This window comes from Eleginops maclovinus, chromosome 13 (genome assembly GCF_036324505.1).
Source record: "Eleginops maclovinus isolate JMC-PN-2008 ecotype Puerto Natales chromosome 13, JC_Emac_rtc_rv5, whole genome shotgun sequence".
NCBI classification, from domain to species: Eukaryota; Metazoa; Chordata; class Actinopteri; order Perciformes; family Eleginopidae; genus Eleginops; species Eleginops maclovinus.
In genome coordinates this window covers 19,479,579-19,500,459 of record NC_086361.1, presented here as the reverse complement: position 1 = coordinate 19,500,459, position 20,881 = coordinate 19,479,579, and the positions used below count along the sequence as shown (strand labels likewise).

The 20,881-nt window shown below is 40.9% G+C and overlaps 1 protein-coding gene across 1 annotated transcript; it reads left to right on the top strand.

Moving 5' to 3' along the window:
* Window positions 1-84: 84 nt before the first annotated feature.
* Window positions 85-17,906, top strand: mfsd2ab (MFSD2 lysolipid transporter A, lysophospholipid b). Its single transcript, XM_063899225.1, has 14 exons — window positions 85-314; window positions 3,216-3,341; window positions 4,917-5,041; window positions 10,566-10,689; window positions 11,327-11,405; window positions 11,506-11,681; window positions 11,792-11,882; window positions 12,363-12,481; window positions 12,949-13,032; window positions 14,752-14,835; window positions 14,997-15,109; window positions 15,199-15,342; window positions 15,702-15,878; window positions 15,967-17,906. The coding sequence occupies exons 1-14, from the start codon at window positions 225-227 to the stop codon at window positions 16,019-16,021; spliced, it is 1,587 nt and encodes a 528-aa protein (XP_063755295.1). The 5' UTR covers window positions 85-224; the 3' UTR covers window positions 16,022-17,906.
* Window positions 17,907-20,881: the final 2,975 nt, after the last annotated feature.

Below are 20,881 nucleotides of genomic sequence, written 5' to 3'. Positions count from 1 at the left end.
AGGGGGCGGGGTAAAGACAGTCTGAATGGCATGTTGAGAGGGGCGGTGCCTCTCTGCTCTAAAAACTACTACGTCTCCCTTCTGCCTCAACACTGTTCAAACAGAGATTATACCACGACGATACAACAAGACTCGTTTCCTTATCCTAAAATATTTTCGGAAGACCTGTTTGATATTTCATCGATTAATTGTTTTCCAATAGAAGAACAATTGTGTTTACTGCTATGGCAAAAGGAGAAGGGAGTGAACAATACTCCAACGCCAGTTTATTGAATAAACCTGTCGGCTCTGATGTTATCAAGCTCTCATCAAAGGTGAGTTGTTTCTTTCATTTTAAATGATCTTTTTTGCCATATTTTCGTGTCTTTAAATCAATACCAGGCAACAGAAGATGATGAAGAAGTGAGTTTTTTTAGGGGATTTTGTGTTGAAGATTTGAATGAATGGAGCGCAAGTGACAATTCAATGGACATACGTTAGACGCGTTTCTCATTGTGATATTACCCAACTGGAGTTTCATAATATTTAGCATAAATGTGACTCATTTGCTTAGTCAATGAACGAAATCATCGATAAAAATGTAAAACCTAAATAAATATGATTAATTTTCAGTCAAAAAATCCACAACAGCGACCAAGCCTCCTCTGAACATTAAGAGACATTCAACCAATCGTTTAAATGATACAAACCAAAGCTTTGGATGGTTTAGTATAGTAGATTTCATTTATTTTAGGACTGTAGAGGGAGGTTTTCGGTGGAGTCCTCAGCCACAGCCACATATAGCTTAACTTAAATCCGTACAACTCATTTGCATAACGGTCTCTTTAATGAATTTAAATTGATATACGTTGCATTAACATATGCACTCCTTCCGGGGGTGTAGCTCTCTCAAAAAAATATGAGCTACATGGGATACATGCTGCATTTTTATTTAAATGGCATGGAAAGTAGGTTTGTTGTAGTGCTGCGTTCATGGGCTTCCCTGGAGTCCCCAGATATTAAGAAAGGACCACACTTCTCTAACATATACAGTATGTATATTATACAGGTGTACATTATACCAAAACAAGTGAAACAAGAACATTTAGGGTACGTTTTTCTGTGTCTGACAGTGTGACAATGATTTGCATTGTTGTAGAGAAATGCGGAGTAGATCATTTGCGTCCCCATGTAGAGCTACTGTTTTGAATGGAAATAGTTCGAGCTATTTTTTTCCACCGTTGTCTAAAATAATGTGTAATTAATTCGGTTGCTGTAGAAAATGAATGTAATTCATCAAACTGATGTTGGTGTGCATTATGGGGCACAACATCGATATCTCTGACTGCACGAATGCGGCAGGAAGCACACACACCAAGACGACGTGTCAGACAGGGCGCGGGCACAGGATAATTTCCTAAATTCTCATCCTCACGTTTTTGGCAATTCCATTACTGCCATTAGGAACCGTTGTGCAACATTACTCAGACACGGTTTTAAGAAATCAGAAAATCCCACCTGTTCCCGATCAGACTTTCCCATGTCTGCAGCGATATCATATCATGACTGTTAGCACTGATAACACAACTGGCAGCCTTAGAGTTAGTAAGAGGAGGCCTGAAGGGTTTACTGAACACTGTTGAGACGTCCTGACTAGAGACACACTAATCAGGGTGTGTATGCAAAGAGGTGTGTTTTTTAAAGTGGATTTCTTCAAAGCCAAGTGACATAAATCCAACACACTATTAAGATAGGTTGCATGACAGGGTGGGAACACTCACTGGAGTGTAATTTTAACTAGGAGTGTCAGAAGTGTTATGATATGCACACTGGTTGAACAGGTGTAGGAGCATTAGTTATGGGCAAATAATACGTTTGACTCACCCATACTGACAGTTAAATATGTCCACAGTCATCCGCCTTACACGTCACAGCAGTAATGTTTGGTTTGGATGAAAATGTGCATCATATGGTGGGTCAACCTTGATCCTCTGTACCCCACAACTCACCAAAATGAATATATATGGCCTAAATCAACAGGTAGTTCTACTGGTGTTTCCAACAAGCCAGCCTTTGTGTGCTGTCGCTAAAGGTTTGAATAATTGCTTCTGTTTTTGATAGTGCCAGAGAGCTTTTTGTCACCTAAACAAAGGCCGGGTTGGGTGTATCAACAAGACAGAGGCCGGTTCATTCAGTCACAATGATGTTTTGTGTTGTGGTCTGATCTTAGATGAGGTCTGTTTCTTTCTCATGCATATCAGTGACATATATACTCTAGTAACTGGGCCAGCGGTAATGGTCATTTTCAAGATCTTTTGAAACATGTTTCCTTGGTTTTCAAAGGCTTTACTTCTCTTCTTCCTCACCAGCGATGAAACCAGCTGAAAAGTGGAACAACATTTTTGATTGGTCAGGGAGGAGGGTGTGTTGTCGTCCCTCTGTGGGCAAGACTGGTCAGACCACTGGTCAAACAGGCAGGCAAGGTCAGGCTTATGCCAAGATTTGGTCACCCTGGTTTTCTGAGTGTGTGACACCATGATGCTGTCATGCCCTGGCACTAATCTGCAGAGATTTGTGTTGCTATTAGAGGGGTTGTTTAGAGTCTGTCTGTTCGCAAAATGAGTATATATACAGTGGAGAAAATGGAGAAGAATGAGCATTTGTTGTTAGGGAACCATGGGTTACTTGTTTCCCAGTGGCTGTCCCTGACTTCTGCCAAATACACTACGTGGAAGCTAGCTTATGCAAGCTTAACTGCTCATGAGACTATAGAATTGAGAGCCTCAGTCCTTTTATAAAGCATGGAAAAGACGTCAGACTGGTGATAAATGGGAGACACTGACGGTTGGAGTTACAGAAATTGATAAAGTTCCCTGTATATAAGCCTGTTGGGAATACAACCATGCACAGCTGTATTCCCGTCACCGTGTTAGGTTTGAACTTCTGCGTGTTGAATCTGCAGAATCACACCCTTCTATAATTACAAGGGCTAGTCCCTGCTTAGCTGAAAAGGTTCTCAGACAGCTGCAAATACTTAGCCTTTACGACACTTTCTGTAAAAGTACATTAATGTTGAATGAGTAATAACCCATAAGGCTTTGGTTTGTCAAGCATTATCGTCTGATTTGTTGAACGGATGTCATATTTCTCGTCTGCACTTCAGTAAAATGTCCTGATCTGGTTCCATGTTTAATGTATTTTTTCCTTGATTAACTGTTTTTTCTATCTTTTCCTAGAAGGAGAACAGGAACAGATTGTCAGTCTGCAACAAGATTTGCTATGCCATCGGCGGAGCCCCCTACCAGATCACAGGATGTGCCTTGGGGTTCTTTCTGCAGATCTATCTCCTGGACGTAGCTCAGGTGAGTGGAGATCAAAACTCCATGATAACACCTGTCCAGACATCGAGTGTCACTTTCCTAACATAGACTTAAATATAGCCCCCTCAAGTCCTCTAGAAACACCTCACTGGGAGAGAGGGTACATACTGTACATGCAATACAGTCCTTCCTTTACCGCTGCCACAGCGGTGACATTTACAGACTTGATGACAAGGAGTTTACATGCTCTTTCCTTTGCCCTGAAATAATCACATGCAGGACATTGTGACCGCCAAAGCTCACCAACAAAGGGGTTGATTGTCCTGAAATGAAGAGGTGGAAAAAGTTTCCATTATTGACTCCATGATGTGGCTCCACTGTATCAAAGGGGGCTTACGGGGGCTGAAAAATGTCGAGGCGGGGAACGGTGGTAGAGCTTTAATGAACTCGGTGACACAAATGTGATGGTTAAGAGTCGCATTCTTAAAGAAGATCTATGCAGACAAATTACTTCATCTTCTACTTTTAAAGTTTTGCAGACAGAAAGGTGTATCTAACAGTGCATTGGTAAGAGCAAAACCCAAAATCAGTCAAGTTATCCAAAGCATGATGAGGAGGGGCTCGCTTTAATGGACTCTGACACTAATCTGATGGTTAAGGCCAGGATAGCGTGTAAGTCGACCGCTTCCCATGGTTTTGCTTTGTCCCGCTACCGAGATTGTTGATTAAAAGTCTATGGGGTGACACAGCATGGAGCTGACTGTACAGTCAGGAGTTGAGCATTCAAGGTGAGTGAGCAGCAGACGGGCTGAGCTGCCATGTGGCACCTTCACTGTTTCTATCCAGCTAAGGGCCGCCTTTTTGATTACTGACTTATTATACTAAACACTACTCACTGTAGAGGCATGTTGTCAGGCCACACTGCTGATTGCTGCATCAGAAAGCTTAACGGTTCCCCTAAACAACCACAGAGGCTATGTGTAGTGGTTCGACTGCTCGTGAAATTTAGTGATTCCAGTGTGGACGTCCTACAAGTACAAAGCTGGAGGAATATTTTATGGTGGAAATGGATTGAATTTGAACCCAATATTAGTTATATTTATTTGGGGTCCCATAGTATTCATATTGCATACTGTTATCAGTTCAATCTTTATTGGTGACCCAAACATGGTAAACAAACCAACTACAATAAATTGGCAGAAGAAAAATGACCAAAAAAACATACTTTTGTATAATTCCTGTTTTTTTTGTGACTTTTCTTCCTTATTTCAAATAACACCCCGTGTGTACTGCTTTATTTTTCCTTATTGTTTTATTATTTGGTTATTTTTGTTTGTCTTTTTAATTTATTTATTTTTACGCACAAGTTTATGTAAATATAGCAATTGGACAAAAATTCTCCTCAATCCTTAAATGATGTTTGTTCCTTTTAATTTAGCTTATTGTTAAGTTGGTTTTAAATGTAATTACAAGCAGCATTAAAAAACAACAACTATTCCTTAAATTGTAGGAACCCCTTTCTACCTGTAACGCTGTTATTTGAGCATAAATGACCCCCTTCATTGACATTTTTGTACTTCTACAGTTGTACTAATCCTTTTTTTTCTCTTCTTACAGCTTGATCCCTTCTATGCCTCCATTATCTTGTTTGTGGGCAGAGCATGGGACGCAGTAACGGACCCCACAGTGGGCTTCCTAGTCTCAAGAAGCCCATGGACACGCTTCGGACGCATGCTGCCCTGGTAGGTCTGCATTTTCACTTTAGAGCGTTTCTGAAGATATAGGTCATTCTCTCTGGGTCATCCTCCTACCGATGCAACTTTCCACTTTGTGTCGGTCTGTATTTATAGCCGTGCTGATAATTTCCCAGTTATGTGTCATTGAGATAACGTGGAAATGGCTAATGGTATGCTGCTGCGTGAGTCAGAGCAGTGAGTGGAAGTTTTTACACGTGTCAGTGTTAGGGGGCGGGTCTTTGTGAGAAGTGTGTTTGAATCATCAGCGTCCTTAGGGGTTACTCTAGGTCATGTGTTGGCAATTATTGCTGCTGTTTCCTCATTGCCCATGCATCCGACTGTGTCCATTCACACTCTGTCCCCTTACACACACACACACACACACACACACACACACACACACACACACACACACACACACACACACACACACACACACACACACACACACACACACACACATACACACACACATACACACTGTGCCTGCTGCTACTCACACAGGCTATAAACTGCTGCTATAAAACAACTCTGAATTTTTTTAGCAGTGATTTTATTTGAAGTTTTTAGGCTGGCCACCAAAACCAAGAGCACTGAGGTAATTTTTTTTTCTAACCAAGCAAATATAGGGTTCCTGCTAGAGCTAGTCTTGCACATTTCCCACAGTTTGGCCTTTGGCAGGACATTGACAAATATAACTCCTGCCTGTTACCGGCAGCACATATTCATTTTCTAGAAAGTACTCTAAGACACGTAATATCTAAAATACAGAGCACATTTTTAACATTCTTACATTTCTTCAAAGCATTCCTATATGTTCAAATTGACCATCAGAATCAGAATTCCTTTATTTGTCCCGCACCAAGGAACTTTATTAGAGCAGAAGTGGCATATAACGCAGAAAAATATTACAAATGTAAAATATCTAAGGATGCACATGTTATTAATTATAAAAAAGGTCAAAAGACAAATAGCAAATAAGGACACCATGGTAATAAAAAAGTAGCTGTGTATATATATTTAAAGTGACCATATAATATTTAAAGAGGCAGCTGGTACTTTTTGCCGATTGTATATAAATTGAGGGGAAAACACAAAGACTGAACTGTGCAATGGGCCGAGATATGTCTTTGAACTTGACTTTTCAGTAAAAAAAACACCCCAATTTTCTGAGTTTCTCTTCCTCTGGGAGATCCCCTTGTGAAGAGCAAAACTGATATCAAAATGTTGCCCTATATCTGTGTGGCAGCTCAGCTGAGCATGTGGGGGGGGGGGGGCTTCAGGCCTTTTTTCACTGAAAGGTTGCCGACCCTTTTCAGCTGCTGCGTCCCCTCCCCCGCCTCTCCATTCCTGAGCACCCAACATGGCTTCATCTCCTATAAAGTATCTCTCTATTCATGAACATTGAACCGTTAAACTGTGGCTCCTGCTCTGTCAAAAACTGCAGCCCCTCTTGTATCAGTGGTATATTTCACACTGTGATGTAAGAGAAGTATGGTGCCAGCGGTCAGTGGTATAGCTGCTGGTTACAGAAACTCTCTGTCAACACGGTGGATAAGTTAGAGCTGCTGTCCCTTTTGGATATTTCGGGACATGCAGTACCTCCAAAGTGTGACCGGGTTAAAGGGGACATTTCAACAAGACTGGGTACAAGGCATGGTTTGGCAGCTAACAGTGTGGGCGGAAGTATTTAGATGCTTTACTTGAGCATAAGAAGCAAAACATTAAGTCAAAATACTTCATTACAAGTAAAAGTCCTGCATTCAAAATCTTTCTTAAGCGTGCAAAATGTAATGAAGTAGAAAAAGTAATAAGTGTGCAGAGAAATGGCCTTCATTTGTCTTTGTAATTATATTGGTATGTGACCTTTCTACAGAATATTGTTGCATCAAGTAGCATTTTACTGTTTTAGACCCACTCGCACTGAAATAGTGAAATAACATTATTTCCCTTTTTTAATAGTTGAGTATCAGTACAAAGTAGCATGAACAGGAAATACTCAAGTAAAGTATCTTGAAATTGTGCTTGAATACAGTTAGAGTAAACGTACTTAGTTACTTCCCATCTCTGGCAGCTAATTATGAGCACTACTGGGACATGAGTGTTACACCATCACATTTGCTCACTGCACAGCTTGATTAAAAACATGATCTCCCCAGTCGGTTATAAAATGTGTGAACCGTGTGCAAGGAGGGATGATGAAGGTCTCGCGTGTGTTAATGTTCCCCATGGTGTGCATGCATTGGAACACCTGCATAATTCATTTTAGAATACAAAGGAATGATCATCCATTCCAGCTGTTGGTTAGCAGTCTGAGAGAAGTTTCAGAATGGTCACGAATGCAAGATATAGCACATATATAGATTCATCGGAATAGCTTCTTGTTCTGCGATTTTAGATTGAGGTAGTCTGAACACTACAGTGCTGCTGGGAAATTTCATATAATTAAAATCTATTAATGGCCACACAGGAGCTACTGGAGACATGTTATTTACATGATAAGGAACACATAGATGTACACCTCAAATTACTTTAGCACAAATAACTGTGCTTTGGATAGACATCACATATAATTGAATTAATGTGCAGGAGGGGGAGATGATCAGGATATCATTATTTAGACTTGCAGCTAACATCAAACCACTGATGTCTGGATCTCAGAAGTGGGTCATGCTCGGTGCTGCCTGTGCATCTCATCCATTTGTTGACGGGGAAGGGGTGTGGTTGGGGGGGGATGGGAGGTTTTGTATGTGGAAGATGATAGAGCTGAACGTGATGTGGTTGAACGTGCCCGTTGTAAAGATGTCAGGAGATGGGTGCTGTGGCACAGAGGAAGCAGAAGAAATGCACCCGGAGCAGCTCCATGTGAAAAGGCTGCGTGTGTATGAAGTGGGGGAGGGTGGAATAGTCAGGCTGGCTTCCCATTGGTCAAACCTACAACACACCACATGTGTGAGCCAATGACGTCTCAGCTTTCAGCCCCCAGTGTCATGGTAGGAATTTTTAAAGACTGACTGAGGAAAGTTTAATAGAGTTCAAGCTGCAGAGCAAGTCTTAGGATTGTGATAAAAACTACAGACATGTCCCAAATATGGATTTTAATATTGTGTTTTTGCAATGGCTGTTATGCATCCAGAGTTTGTATGCAAATGCTGTCTTGCCTGTCTTGCTTTACTGGCAACAAGTCGATTGGGTTTATGTTGGGGAGTGGGTTTTTTAACCTACTATTGATAAAAAGATAAAATTTGACATGCTTTTTTATGATCATGAGAGCAAGAAAACATGATGTCAAGGCTTGAAAACCAGAGTATTGGCTTGGTTTTCTTTTTTCCCCCCCCACCCAGCCCAATGGTGACTGCCAAATGAAACTATTCATTACCATTAAAAAAGAAAAAGAAGTCACATTAAATTAGACACCTGACTCAAAGTTGTCACCTTCTATATTAACAGATGAACCCCCCCCCCCCCCCCCCAGTACTCAACACGGCTATTTGGGAGGACATTCAAATATGATTACAGGGGGGGTGTCAGGACACTACTTATATGGCGTACTGTGTCACTTCACTGCACACTGCAAGACTTGGTACACACTATTTTTAGAAGAGCTTACAGAAAAAGAAAAATAGGATAAGATTGAAGCTTTATGTTTCTGATTATAGCTTGTTTTATTGTTGTTGTGGGAATAAAGCTCAGGAATTGAAGTGTAGGCGTTTCCGAATCGAGCACCATGCCCTATTTGGTGTGGCATTGCAAAGAGGAAATTCACTTTAATTAAAGCATTCCTTAATGCAGCGTCATCTGATGAAAATATATCTGCCATGACTATCATAGTTTAGTGCGATTTGTTTATTTTCGCAAATATGGCATTGTATAAGCAGTGCAGGCTGCGAGACCGGAAGTACATTTGCCGTGCCGCGATCATATACAGTTGCGTGAGCACATCCTGTCATCAGCTCCTCAGTTAAGGGCTATTCTTTCTCTGTCTTTGCTAAGGTAAAGTCTGTAAGTATTAGTGCATGTTATAACATTACGTCGTGCAAGTATTTTGAGTTTGCGAGTATATTCAGACGGCTAAGACGCTAATTGTGTTGCTAGGCTAAGTTAGTGCTAACGTTAGCTTTCTGCTTTACCGTTGCTTGCTATTGGGTTAGCTTGATCGTATCTCATTGTTCTGTGTTTACAGTTTCACAAGATTCCCAGTAAACTCCATGGAAACGAATCATCTGTGTCCTGGGGTTTTTGGGAGTGTTTAAACTGAATGGAGACATAGCCCATGACACCCACAGTGCCTTCACATGAGTGTACAGTTAATCACATTACATGCTCTGGGGAGTCTGCTGTGTGCCACTCCTCGTGGCATTGCTTTCCTTTAAGCACATATCAAAGTTTGGCTTTAATTCCATTAGTGGTGACTCTTCGGATCAGATCAGAATTGAGTTTTTTTAGTCCCACAGAGGGGAAATAAACATTGTTACATCAAACATAAATTGGCAAAACGTTTTGTAAGATAGAAATTACACAATTTACAATGAATAAACAATTACATTTGTATATAGCACCTTTTCAAAATTGACAAAAGTACACATCCATGTGGACAACAATAAGTACAGTACCAGTATTTAAAAAATAAATAAGTGTAGCATGTATAAGTAGTGTGATAGGAGCCAGATATATTGCATAAAGATGTGTTACAGTGGTTGAATAGTCTGACTGAGGTAGCATCTGATAAACATACATTATAAAGTGGTTTATGTGCATTAGACATGACGAGAATTTACGTCATTTGTACAAGTACTATAGCAGGCTGTTTTCTGTATCCATTCGTTTGTGACATCATTTCATACTAAGGGAACATCATGTGATTTCCCTTGGAGAAAGACGTCAGGCAGGATGCTCCTTTCCTGTTCCACAAGCCAGACTCTTATTTCCCCTCAGAGGTGTGGTTTGCTTCGCTGTATCACTTCTGATGGGAGAGTCTCCATCTGCGATAGGAAGCTGTAAACGGAGGGAAGGAAGAGACTGAATGGAATTCCATCTGAGTCTATTTCCAAACAAAATGACTTCATTTACAGGACATCAAGGCATGTGGGGAGGATGGCAAGGATGTGTTTACAAACTAGAATGACTGATACTTATTGGGACGAACATATTTCCACTTTGCCTCTGCTTTGTGTAACCAAAGATGAACATTCATTTGAATACGAGAGGACACGAGTATGTTTGGCTTTTGAAAGGCAGCATTCCCTACATGATCTCACAAGCTCAACCTGTTCCACAGATGTCACAGCGAATAAACACTGTCTTTATTAGTGATATTCACCATGAAATGAATGTAGTGAGTGAGAATTTGGCACTGAATGAAAGCCAGGTGTAAAGGGCCACCGTTTGTTACGTAATGAGTGTCCCCCCTTTCATGAATGCTGATCATTGTTTACAGAGGGACATTTTTTCACGCTCGAGTAGACTCACGTTTCCATCCACTGATGTTTTTTTTTTTTTGTCCCCTACCCTCCTCTCTGTCCACATGAAGGATCCTGCTCTCGACCCCTCTGGCTGTCATTTCCTATTTCCTCATTTGGTACGTTCCTCCCTTTGAGAATGGAAAAGTCATCTGGTACCTTGTGTTCTACTGCATCTTCCAGTCCCTTCAAACTGTGAGTACGAACAATCAGACACTCCCAGTGACTAATACTCTGTCTCATACGTACAGCATACCAAGATATAAGACTTACACAATTTCCAGTATCGCCTCAATGATTCCCTACTATGAAATTCGTTAAGTGTAAAGTAAAATAACACTACATGAGCATATCCTAAGGTTCCTGTCTCTGAACCGCCAATCAGATTCCTCTTTCAGTGACTCTATGATGATGTTTTACTCAAATTGTTTAATGTTTAATTGTTTCCTCTATTAAATATATAATGCAAAAGAGGGAGAGCTTGCAACAGCTGTATTTTTGTGGATAAAATGAACATTTCTGCCATTTGTGCATGAACATTTATGAACCATTATCATAACATTAAGAACATTTATTCGTAGCAGATCCACACATTTATTTGTTGACTCATTGTTGCCGCTGTACTTCAAGGAATAATCCAAATTTTGGGGAATGTATTTGCTTTTTTTGCAAGTCATCTGACTGTTGTATCAATATTATCATACATTTCTTTAATAAAACTACAATGACACACATTTTCCAAAACACAGCTTCTCTTCACTGAAATGCATGAGCAAAAATGAAACCCGCATTTATTTTTCTCACCTTGTTTCTCTTTTTCTATCCAAATCAGTGCTTCCATGTGCCCTACTCTGCCCTCACCATGTTCATCAGCACGGACCAGAAAGAGAGAGACTCAGCCACGGCATACAGTGAGTTTCCGAGTCAGAATAAATATTATAAAGGACAAAGGTTATTCCCCTTGTTGACCTCCTGAAAGACTAAACATCCCCCATGTTCTCCTCTCACCAGGGATGACGGTGGAGGTTCTGGGCACTGTTGTGGGAACGGCCATCCAGGGGCAGATCGTGGGCAGGGCCAATGCTCCCTGCCTCCCGGGACCTGGGGAGATCTTGGCGAACCTAAGCAACGATTCTCTGCTTGCCGGACACAATAGCTCCGAGCCTGTCATTTCCCTGGATCACACGGTAAACACACTTTCACATGCTTGTCAGTGAGGGCTAATAATAGCTTTTCTGCTCTAACAAACAAGACTTTGGGACACGAATGCTAACTTTGTTTTGTTCTGTCCTCGCAGAAAACAGCCTACATGATTTCCTCCGGTGTCATCAGCATCATCTACGTCCTCTGCGCTATCGTCCTGTTCTTCGGTGTGAGAGAGCAAAAAGGTGAGGCCTTAATCCCTTAAATTCCATCCTTTTGATTTGGAAGTAACTGGGGTTAAATTGCCTCATTTTGACTTGCATTGAAAGCCAAAGTGAGGGACAACTAAACCATGATAGCAGGCCAATCAAATATGTGTTTTTATGATCCTCTGATTGGGCTCAACCTCCAGATTAGATGCCCAAAAGTCACGTCTTTAACATTGCACAGCTGTTGTCTCACTCTTGTCCAATGGGGAAGCAGAGTGTAGCTGTTTGCTGTGGTATGACTATGGTCTGACAGGCTGTGGGAGGACTTTCTAATAGGAAACCTCATGATCAGTGATGTGGTAAATAGAAATCTAGTAACGCATGAGTCTGAAAGGCTGCTCCTCATGTAGAGGGAACTGAGAAACCATGGTAGTAAGACAAAAGTTCAAATTGTATTAATGCGGATGTAATATTTTTGCATCCTCGCTCACTCTTTCCTGTTCTTCCTTCTTCCAGAGTCTTGTCGTCCCCGGTCAGAGCCCATGGGTTTCTTCCAGGGGATCAGGCTAGTGATGGGACACGGTCCGTACGTCAAGCTGATCATGGTCTTCCTCTTTACCTCGCTCGCTTTCATGGTGCGTATAAACACACAATTGCAAGTTCACCCATCGTACGCTGGGGTCTATATTGCCGGGAAATGTCATTTTTGCATCATAATTCTCATTAGGATTAAAGGATCATGGGGTGAGGATCTGTCTCAGACAAGGATTAAACATTATCAAGTCCTAAGAACATGATTTCGGCCGGGACATGCATCACCACAATCCTTTATTTACAATACAATGTTTTGCATTTAATAAATATTGCGCCTCTTGTGACTTGAATATTGCACTAGTCCATTTTATAATTCCAGCCCTGATGTTTGTACAGTATGGTATCACTTTTGGTATCACTTTTGTTTGGTCAGTCCAACCGGCTCTTCTTAAGCTGTATTTTGCTCCCAGTCTGAGTTTATGTGGTGCCTGTTGGCCGAGGTGTGTGTGTGTGTGTGTGTGTGTTTAGACTGTACAATTTGTCTGAGTGTCTGCGCTTCGTCCCACAGCTCCTGGAGGGAAACTTCGCCCTGTTCTGCAGCTCCACACTGGGCTTCAGAAACGACTTCCAGAATATACTTCTTGTCATCATGGTGAGTTCACAAACACACACATTTTGCAGACCTTCAGACAGATAGGCGCACTGTTGCCATGGCAATGACTGCATTTCCCTCAGCACATGACACCTAGAGTAACGCATTTGTGTGGAATAAGTTAAGCCATTAGTTTCAGAGTGAACACAAAAGCTTTGCTCCCCCCCCCCCCCCCCCCGGGACAGACACATAAACCTTCTTCAATGACAGGGCTGTTCTAGAAAGCAGTGTCCACTCTGACCGCTCAGCCTGAATGCCATCCCATTCCCACAGACAGTCAGGGAGCCACATGCGATTCTCCTCTCAGTTATATCTCTTGACCTCTCTGGAAGAATGGTCTCTCGTGTCAAAGAATCACCTCAGATCCTGACAGGTATTAATGCCAATTAATCCATAGATGTGCGTCCTGTAGCAGAACTCCACTGAGGATTACATTCTCTATCCTTTACTTTATGGAACGGATTATGAAGTCAAGTCCTTAATCTTTTTTTTTAAGACATTTATTCAGCGAAATGACTTTTTTAGAGGCTTCAACAGTGCGAGCTTTGACAGGAACTTCTCCATAAACTGATCCTGATCCTCACCTTCACTGATTTACTCCGATCCTATTAGTTTGATTTGTTTAACTCCTCTCTCCGGTGTTATATAAGTACTTGTAACTCAAACTGGTTGTCCATTGATGGGCTAACACAGTAAAGGTCATAGTAATGCGACTTTGTATGAGAGCAAGGGGGAATTCAATCACTTCGACAAACAAAAAGAGCCTTGTGTCTACTATTTTGTTGCTAATGTTAACCACATTGCAGAGAGCATGCTGTTTGGGACATTGTTCTCATGCACAAATTCTCAATTTTCAAGGGCTGGATGGAGGAGTAGCACTCTCGTGCTACTCAATTTCACTTGGCAGGAATTGACAGACATGCTTTATGAGGTCTGTTCAGAAGATAAGGCCATATTAAGCAATGTGTAGCCATAATTAAATGATTATTATCTCTAATTTGAATGTGAAAAGGCTGATGGGGCTTGTAGGGGAGACATGCAAAGAAGTGCAATAGATTGACTTTAAAGAGGAAATACTGTGACGTGTTTATGTGCACATATTCTGCTGATTTGACTTTGAAAAAGGGAAGTAAATGATATACAAATCGTTACTCATATTGCTAAAATGAGAACTGCTTTTAAAACCACAGAGCAATAATATGGAACCACATGACTGTCTGTGCGATCGATCTCTCTGTTTCATTTAAAACCTTGGAAAAAAGACGGGGAAAAATACAGTTGCACCACCGTTTTTGTCTCAACCTTAGTCAAACACGGAGGGGTCAGAGGCCAAACTGATCCGAAGCGAGCCCCCTGTAGAGTCACAGGATGATCCCTGTGGTATTTTGCATTGCACGGAACTCAACTGTGTTTTGGGAAGAGCCTTAGAAAGCATATTATATTCCACCTTCACTGTTGTGTTTGGCAGGTAGGAGAGGTCAAATGTGCTCCTGCTTCACCGTGCTCATGTCATGTCCAAACTGAAACAGAAAGCTAAAGTATCCTAACAATGCAGCTAATGTCTTAGCCATTGCTTTTTGTGGCTCAGAGTGGCTTCTCTTGGTTTTTCTGCTAAATCATAGTAGCCTGTCAATAAAGGGCTTAGTGTGGGTTTACTGGAGTGTGTGTCACAACAAAAACATCTGGTTAACCTGGCTTCGAATGTGTTCCCCCCCTCAGCTTTCCGCTACTCTGGCCATCCCCTTCTGGCAGTGGTTTCTGACTCGCTTTGGGAAAAAGACGGCGGTTTACGTTGGCACATTGGTAAGTCCCAAAACCGCGTCCAAACATCACTTCTGAGTCGTTTGAAGCCTGTGAGACAGGAATTAGCTCATGTTATAGGGCTTGCAGTGAAAACAGCTCTGGTTTCTTTATGAGAGATGCTGATCTGTGTGCTTTAATTAATGTGTTCCTGTGTTTTCCAGGCTGTGGTCCCCTTCATGATCCTGGTGGTGTGCATTAAGAGCAACCTGATCGTCACATACGTCGTCTCTTTTGCTGCCGGGGTCGGCGTGGCTGCAGCCTTCCTGCTGCCCTGGTAAGACTATTTTTGAGTCTTTTTTTTCAAGCTCTTTTTGCATGGTTTTCTTGTCTATAACTGTAACTCTAACTTTTCATATCTTTCAGGTCCATGCTGCCTGATGTTGTCGACGATTTCCAAGTGCAGAACCCCGACTCCACCGGCCACGAAGCTCTCTTCTACTCCTTCTACGTTTTCTTCACCAAGTTCGCGTCTGGAGTCTCCCTCGGCATCTCCACACTCAGTTTAGAGTGAGTCTTTCTACACACATAGCCTTATTGAAAGTTATTCATTACGTTTCTTGTAGGAGTTTCAATAGGTTTCCCCTAATGCACTTGGAAATTTAAAAAAGTCTTTGTGAGGCTTAGCCAAAAGTCCCCTTTACCCAAATCCCACATCAAAGCAAGGAATTCCTTCTGCTTTCATTAGATTAAGTACAGTAAGTCTGTCTTGCATGCACCACATGACTGAGTCTACGGACGTGTCGGCCTTTGATCAGAAATTTGATGGGAATTCTGCCCTCACCATGATGTTGGCTTTACTAAAAAAAAGGGATTACCATACTAGAGCATGTTTCTGTTTTTAATTAAATAATGTTTGTCTCTTTTAGTTTTGCGGGCTACGTCAGTCGAGGCTGCTCTCAACCAGAGGAAGTGGATATAACACTGAAAGTGCTGGTCTCAGCCGCCCCCATAGTTCTCATCTTAATCGGCCTGACGATATTATACTCGTATCCAATCACAGAGGAGAAGAGGCAAGGCAACCGCAAACTGCTGCAGGATCTGAGGTAAGGCTGCGCACTGAAATGCCTTTCTTATGCGTGTGTCATTTGAAGCAAATTGAAAACTGACCACACTTTTTAAATTCTCTTGCAGGGACAGCGAAGCAGATTCAGAAACAGACTCGACAGAACTGGTCATCATGATCTAGGACATTTTAAGAGACCAATCGGGTGATCAACCTGCATTTTGCACTGGGCGGGACCAACTTACCATGGCCCTGTCGGATCATACAGACACTGCCTTGTCCGATCACACTGCTGCTGTTCCATCTCTGCAAAAAACTTCATTGACTTAGAAAGAGTCGTCACTTCAGGCACGCTGATGCCTAAACAAACATCCTACATTTGTGACTTTTTCCCCAGCATGAAATTCTCTCTGCTATCTTTTTTTCTTGTTCAGTCAGACCTCAAAAGCCTTATTTTTTGTACAACTACTTTTGGGTTCTGTGGAGATCCTTTCTTTCCTTTTAAAGGTTGGCCTTGTTCTCAGTTGAAATTGCACAATAGCATGAAATGTGATGGGAACACGTTATGTAACTGCTGCCCTTTTATATCGGTGCTACTCTCTGCAGATGAACAGTTTCCTTCTTGTACATAAAACATATCGAGCATTAATGACCTTGAGCACTGAAAACCGTGTTGTTCTGAGACGTGAACATCGTGATAAAACTGAACAGTGATTACGCCTTAATACCAGACTTGTTTTGGGGTCAAAAAATTCAAAAGTGTTGCTCATCTACTTTGCTCTTTTGCCATTGATTTGGTGTTTTGAACGTCTTTTAAGCGTCTAATATTATAACTAATACTTAAAGTTTACTGTAAGCAGTCTAACAGTTTTCATCTCATTCCCATCCAACTTGCTTTTTCCTTTTTTTTCCCAAGCCATTATAATGTGATGTTAAGAGGTGGGACATCTACATCTGTGAGATTTAGTTCCCCGCCATAGAAACGAAACCACTACAAAAGTAAAAGCCGTTTGGTTTGTAAACACATAAATGGCATTATCTAATTTATAGGACAGCTGCTGAAGAGCGGAAAAGCCTTTTTCTCTCCTAATGCTTTCATTACTTTAATAATGAGCGGCACGGCGACTACAGCCGCTACTGACATAGTTATATCTTTATTTAAATATTTATAATAGCTTTGATTTTACTGTTTTTGAATTCATGTTGGCTGGAAAGTCATGCTTCTTATAAATATATTTAAGGCTCTGAAGTCCCGTTGCCATTTAAAGTTTCATAATGGGTTGGAAACGACATTTTTAAACATTCACACGTCTTTTAATGGATGTTGCCGTCACTACTACCTTTGCTCCAAATGCATTCAAAAAGGGAAGCACATAATTCTGAAAAAAGAAGAATGGACGACCGGGGAGTACACTTGCTGATGTATTATTTTGTATATATGTGTGTTTATTGAAGGATTAGTGATCATCTCAATCCCTGTGAAAGTTTGGATTGACATATTTCATATCCGTTGATATGGAAAATGTGTACATACAGTGTCATATGTTATACATACTGTTACATCATTGACATGTTGTTTATGACAACAGGGATGCCGATGTGAAAATGTTCATATTTCATTAACTTTATTATTTTTGTGAGTGTTTTTCTTCTAACTGAATGGGATACTTTACAGGCCAACACAGTGCCATTTTCACCCACTAACTCTGTGATAATTGCACATCGTGTAAACGGTTTTATGTGTCAGAGTTTTCTTTCGGTAGAAACCCCTCATGACTCTTGAGGCAGTAGCCAAACGTGTGAGCTTTACCCCCTCCAGGGACACACTGAAGCCTTGTGAACATGTCTCCTGTGCATATGTATATATTGTATGTAGACCTGTAAATATCTTTGATATTTGTGGCTGTGAAATGAAATATGTACACTGCAATGTAGTTATTTAAGAAAAAGATGTTGAGATTTAAAAAAGTTATTGTTAATAAATACTAATTGATATGTGTACTGTGAACAAGTTTACATTTCTTTACTTGAAGCAACTCAAACAGCCAATAAAAGAAAAAATGTAAAACCTGTTTCCTATATCTCACAAACACACATCATGTGGATAGTTATCAAAGCCTACTGAAGGGATATGGTATCAGTCTTATATTACCAGACAAAAACCTCCACAACCTGGCTCCCACCTCTCGCTCATCCTCTGCTGGTCCACTGTCTGTCCCCACCCCACGCCTCGTCACAATGGGTGCTCAGGCTTTTAGCTACACTGCCCCCAGACTCTGCAACTCCCTCCCCCAAAACATCCGACAGTCCGACACAATCACCACATTCAAGTCCCTCCTCAAAACCCACCTGTTCAGATCAGACTACCCACTGTAGTGCTCCATGTCCCCTGTCACTGTCCATTTGTACCGTTTTAAAGAACATTTTCTGAATTGTAAAGTGTCCTTGGGTGCTTTAAAAACCTCTAAATAAAAGGATCATGATGTTTTAGTAGCTTCTTATACACACTATCATAAAAACATCCCTGGAGCAGTTATTTAACAGAAATAAATGACTACAAATGGACCTTCAAACATCTTTGAAACGAAACAATATGTATTAATCAAAACAAACATGATGTGGAGACATTATCAGCTAACCTTTCACATCATTCCACAGGCGAAATGCCCTTTAGTTGCACTTTTACATACTGCAGCTCCTGTGCACGCATAGGGTCTAGTTCATGGTCAACTACTGCCATCTATTGCCTGGCTTTGTCCCTATTTTATGGGACAGTGCACTTCGTTGCAGCAGTGTGTAGTTAATGAAATATAAGTACCTAATCATGTTGTTCTTATTTCGAAGCAGCTTTGTATATTGCAATTATAGAAACAACACATCCTGTTTACAGGAAAAGTAGTTTATATAATCCAATGTAATATGGTTCTTTAGTATAATTGTGTATATTTATGTTGCCCATTAAAATTGAGTGTTCAAAGGTTTCAGTATTTTTCTTATTTTGTGTATTAATTGTTTTTCAAAGTCTGAGGGGCAAGGCTGGTTTCCAACTAGGCAAAGCAGGAAAAACTGGCAACATTTCCTGGTCTTTCAACGTCTTGAAAACCCCAAGTTCATGAAAAATCATTTAATTGTTTGCAAAAAAAATCCAAAACAATGCCGAAATCAAATTCAATCAAAAAAAGACATGAAATTAAAAAGGGCAAAAACATAATGTTGCAAAAATAAAAGCAGGAATAAGTCAAATGTATGAATACAGAATAGGAAAAAACACTGCAAAATTAAATGTCCAGTAGAATTAAATGCTTTGAACTGTAAAATGGGAATGTTTAGTAAAAGGTTGTACAGCAGTGGATAATATCAACAGTTGAACATAAACTTTGTAGTTTGAAATGTTATATAAATGTAAAACAGAGTTATAAGGGGGCCCAACAACAATTATTTCAATTGAGAATGAATACTGTCCTGCCTTGCTGTCCTGGATAATAAATACATATTATAGTCTATGATAGTAACACACATATTGCTCGGCAACAACGTTTTTTCATGTGTCCTAATCACAGGCTCTACGCTTGATTGCTTTCCCCTAAAATCTGAAGTGGACGAGGGGAAGAAATGTGCCATGTGTGGTAGATAGTATAAGAAAAGCAATAGAGAAAGTGGAGAAGTGGTCATATGAGTGGGGGTTCAAGCTGTCAACAAGCAAGTCATGTTACATGATGTTTTCAAATAAGAGAAAGGTTGGTACAGAAAAGTTAACATTATATGGGCAGCCGATGGAGAGGGTGGCTGAATTTAAGTATCTGGGGTTATGGCTGGATAGCAAATATACATGGAAAACACATATCAAACATCTGGAAACAAAATGCAAAAAAGTCATTAACCTATTAGGAGCGGTGGCCGGATGCAACTGGGGGGCAGATAAACAGGCATTGACATTTATAGGGCTATTATGGGGGCAACAATAGATTATGGTAGTACAGTGTATGGAGCAGCAGCAAAGACATCATTGGAAAAAGTGGACAGACTACAGTACAGAGCACTGCGATTATGTATAGGAGCTATTAAATCAACCCCCATTAACGCAGTACTTATAGAAGCAGGAGAAACACCGCTTGAGTTAAGAAGGGAGAAACTGGCACTCGCATATTGGGTCAGGCTAAAAGGAAATGGAGAAGAAAACCCTGCAAAAAAGACTATACAGGAATGCTGGGAATATTCAAAGTTCCAGGGGTTAGGGTTTGGGTGGACAAGGGATGAACAAATGAAGAAATATGGAATGGAGGCCTTAGGGTTCACCAGGACCACCCCAGTGAGTAGCGTTCCACCTTGGCTATTCCCAGAAGTAAAGATCGATATGAGTATTCAGGAAAAGAAAAGACAATGGCAAATGAATGAAGTAGGAGTTCAAACAAGTATTTACCTGAGGAGCAACTACTACAGTTATCTCAAAATATATACAGATGGTTCTAAGAACAAACAGGACTGTGTGGGAATTGGTGTGTATGTCCCTGAGTTCCAAATAGTTATTTCTAAAAGATTATCTGATCAGTTATCAGTGTATACAGCCGAAATAGTGGCAGTCATTATTGGGTTACAGTGGGCGGAAGAGGTCAGACCAGATAGGGTGGTGGTATGCACAGATTCAATGGCTGTGTTGGAAAGCATTCAGTCAACAACATCTGTCAGAGACGATTTAATCATTGAACTGTACCATAGTTTGCTAAGGCTTCACAGAGGTGGCATGGATGTACAGTTCTGTTGGGTACCAGCGCATGAGGGGCTGAAAGTGAATGAGTGTGCGGATAAACATAGCAAAAGGGGCACTACAAAAGGAAATAACAGTACCAGTTCCACTCGGAAAAGGAGAAGGAAAAGGAGTGATTAAGAAGGAAGGAACGGAGATATGGCAGAAAAGGTGGGAGGAAGACCATAAAGGAAAGGGGTACCATACAATACAAAAGTCAGTGATAACAAAGAACTACAAAGAAAGGAACAGAAGGGAGGAAATCATCATAACAAGACTCAGATTGGATCACACAGGTT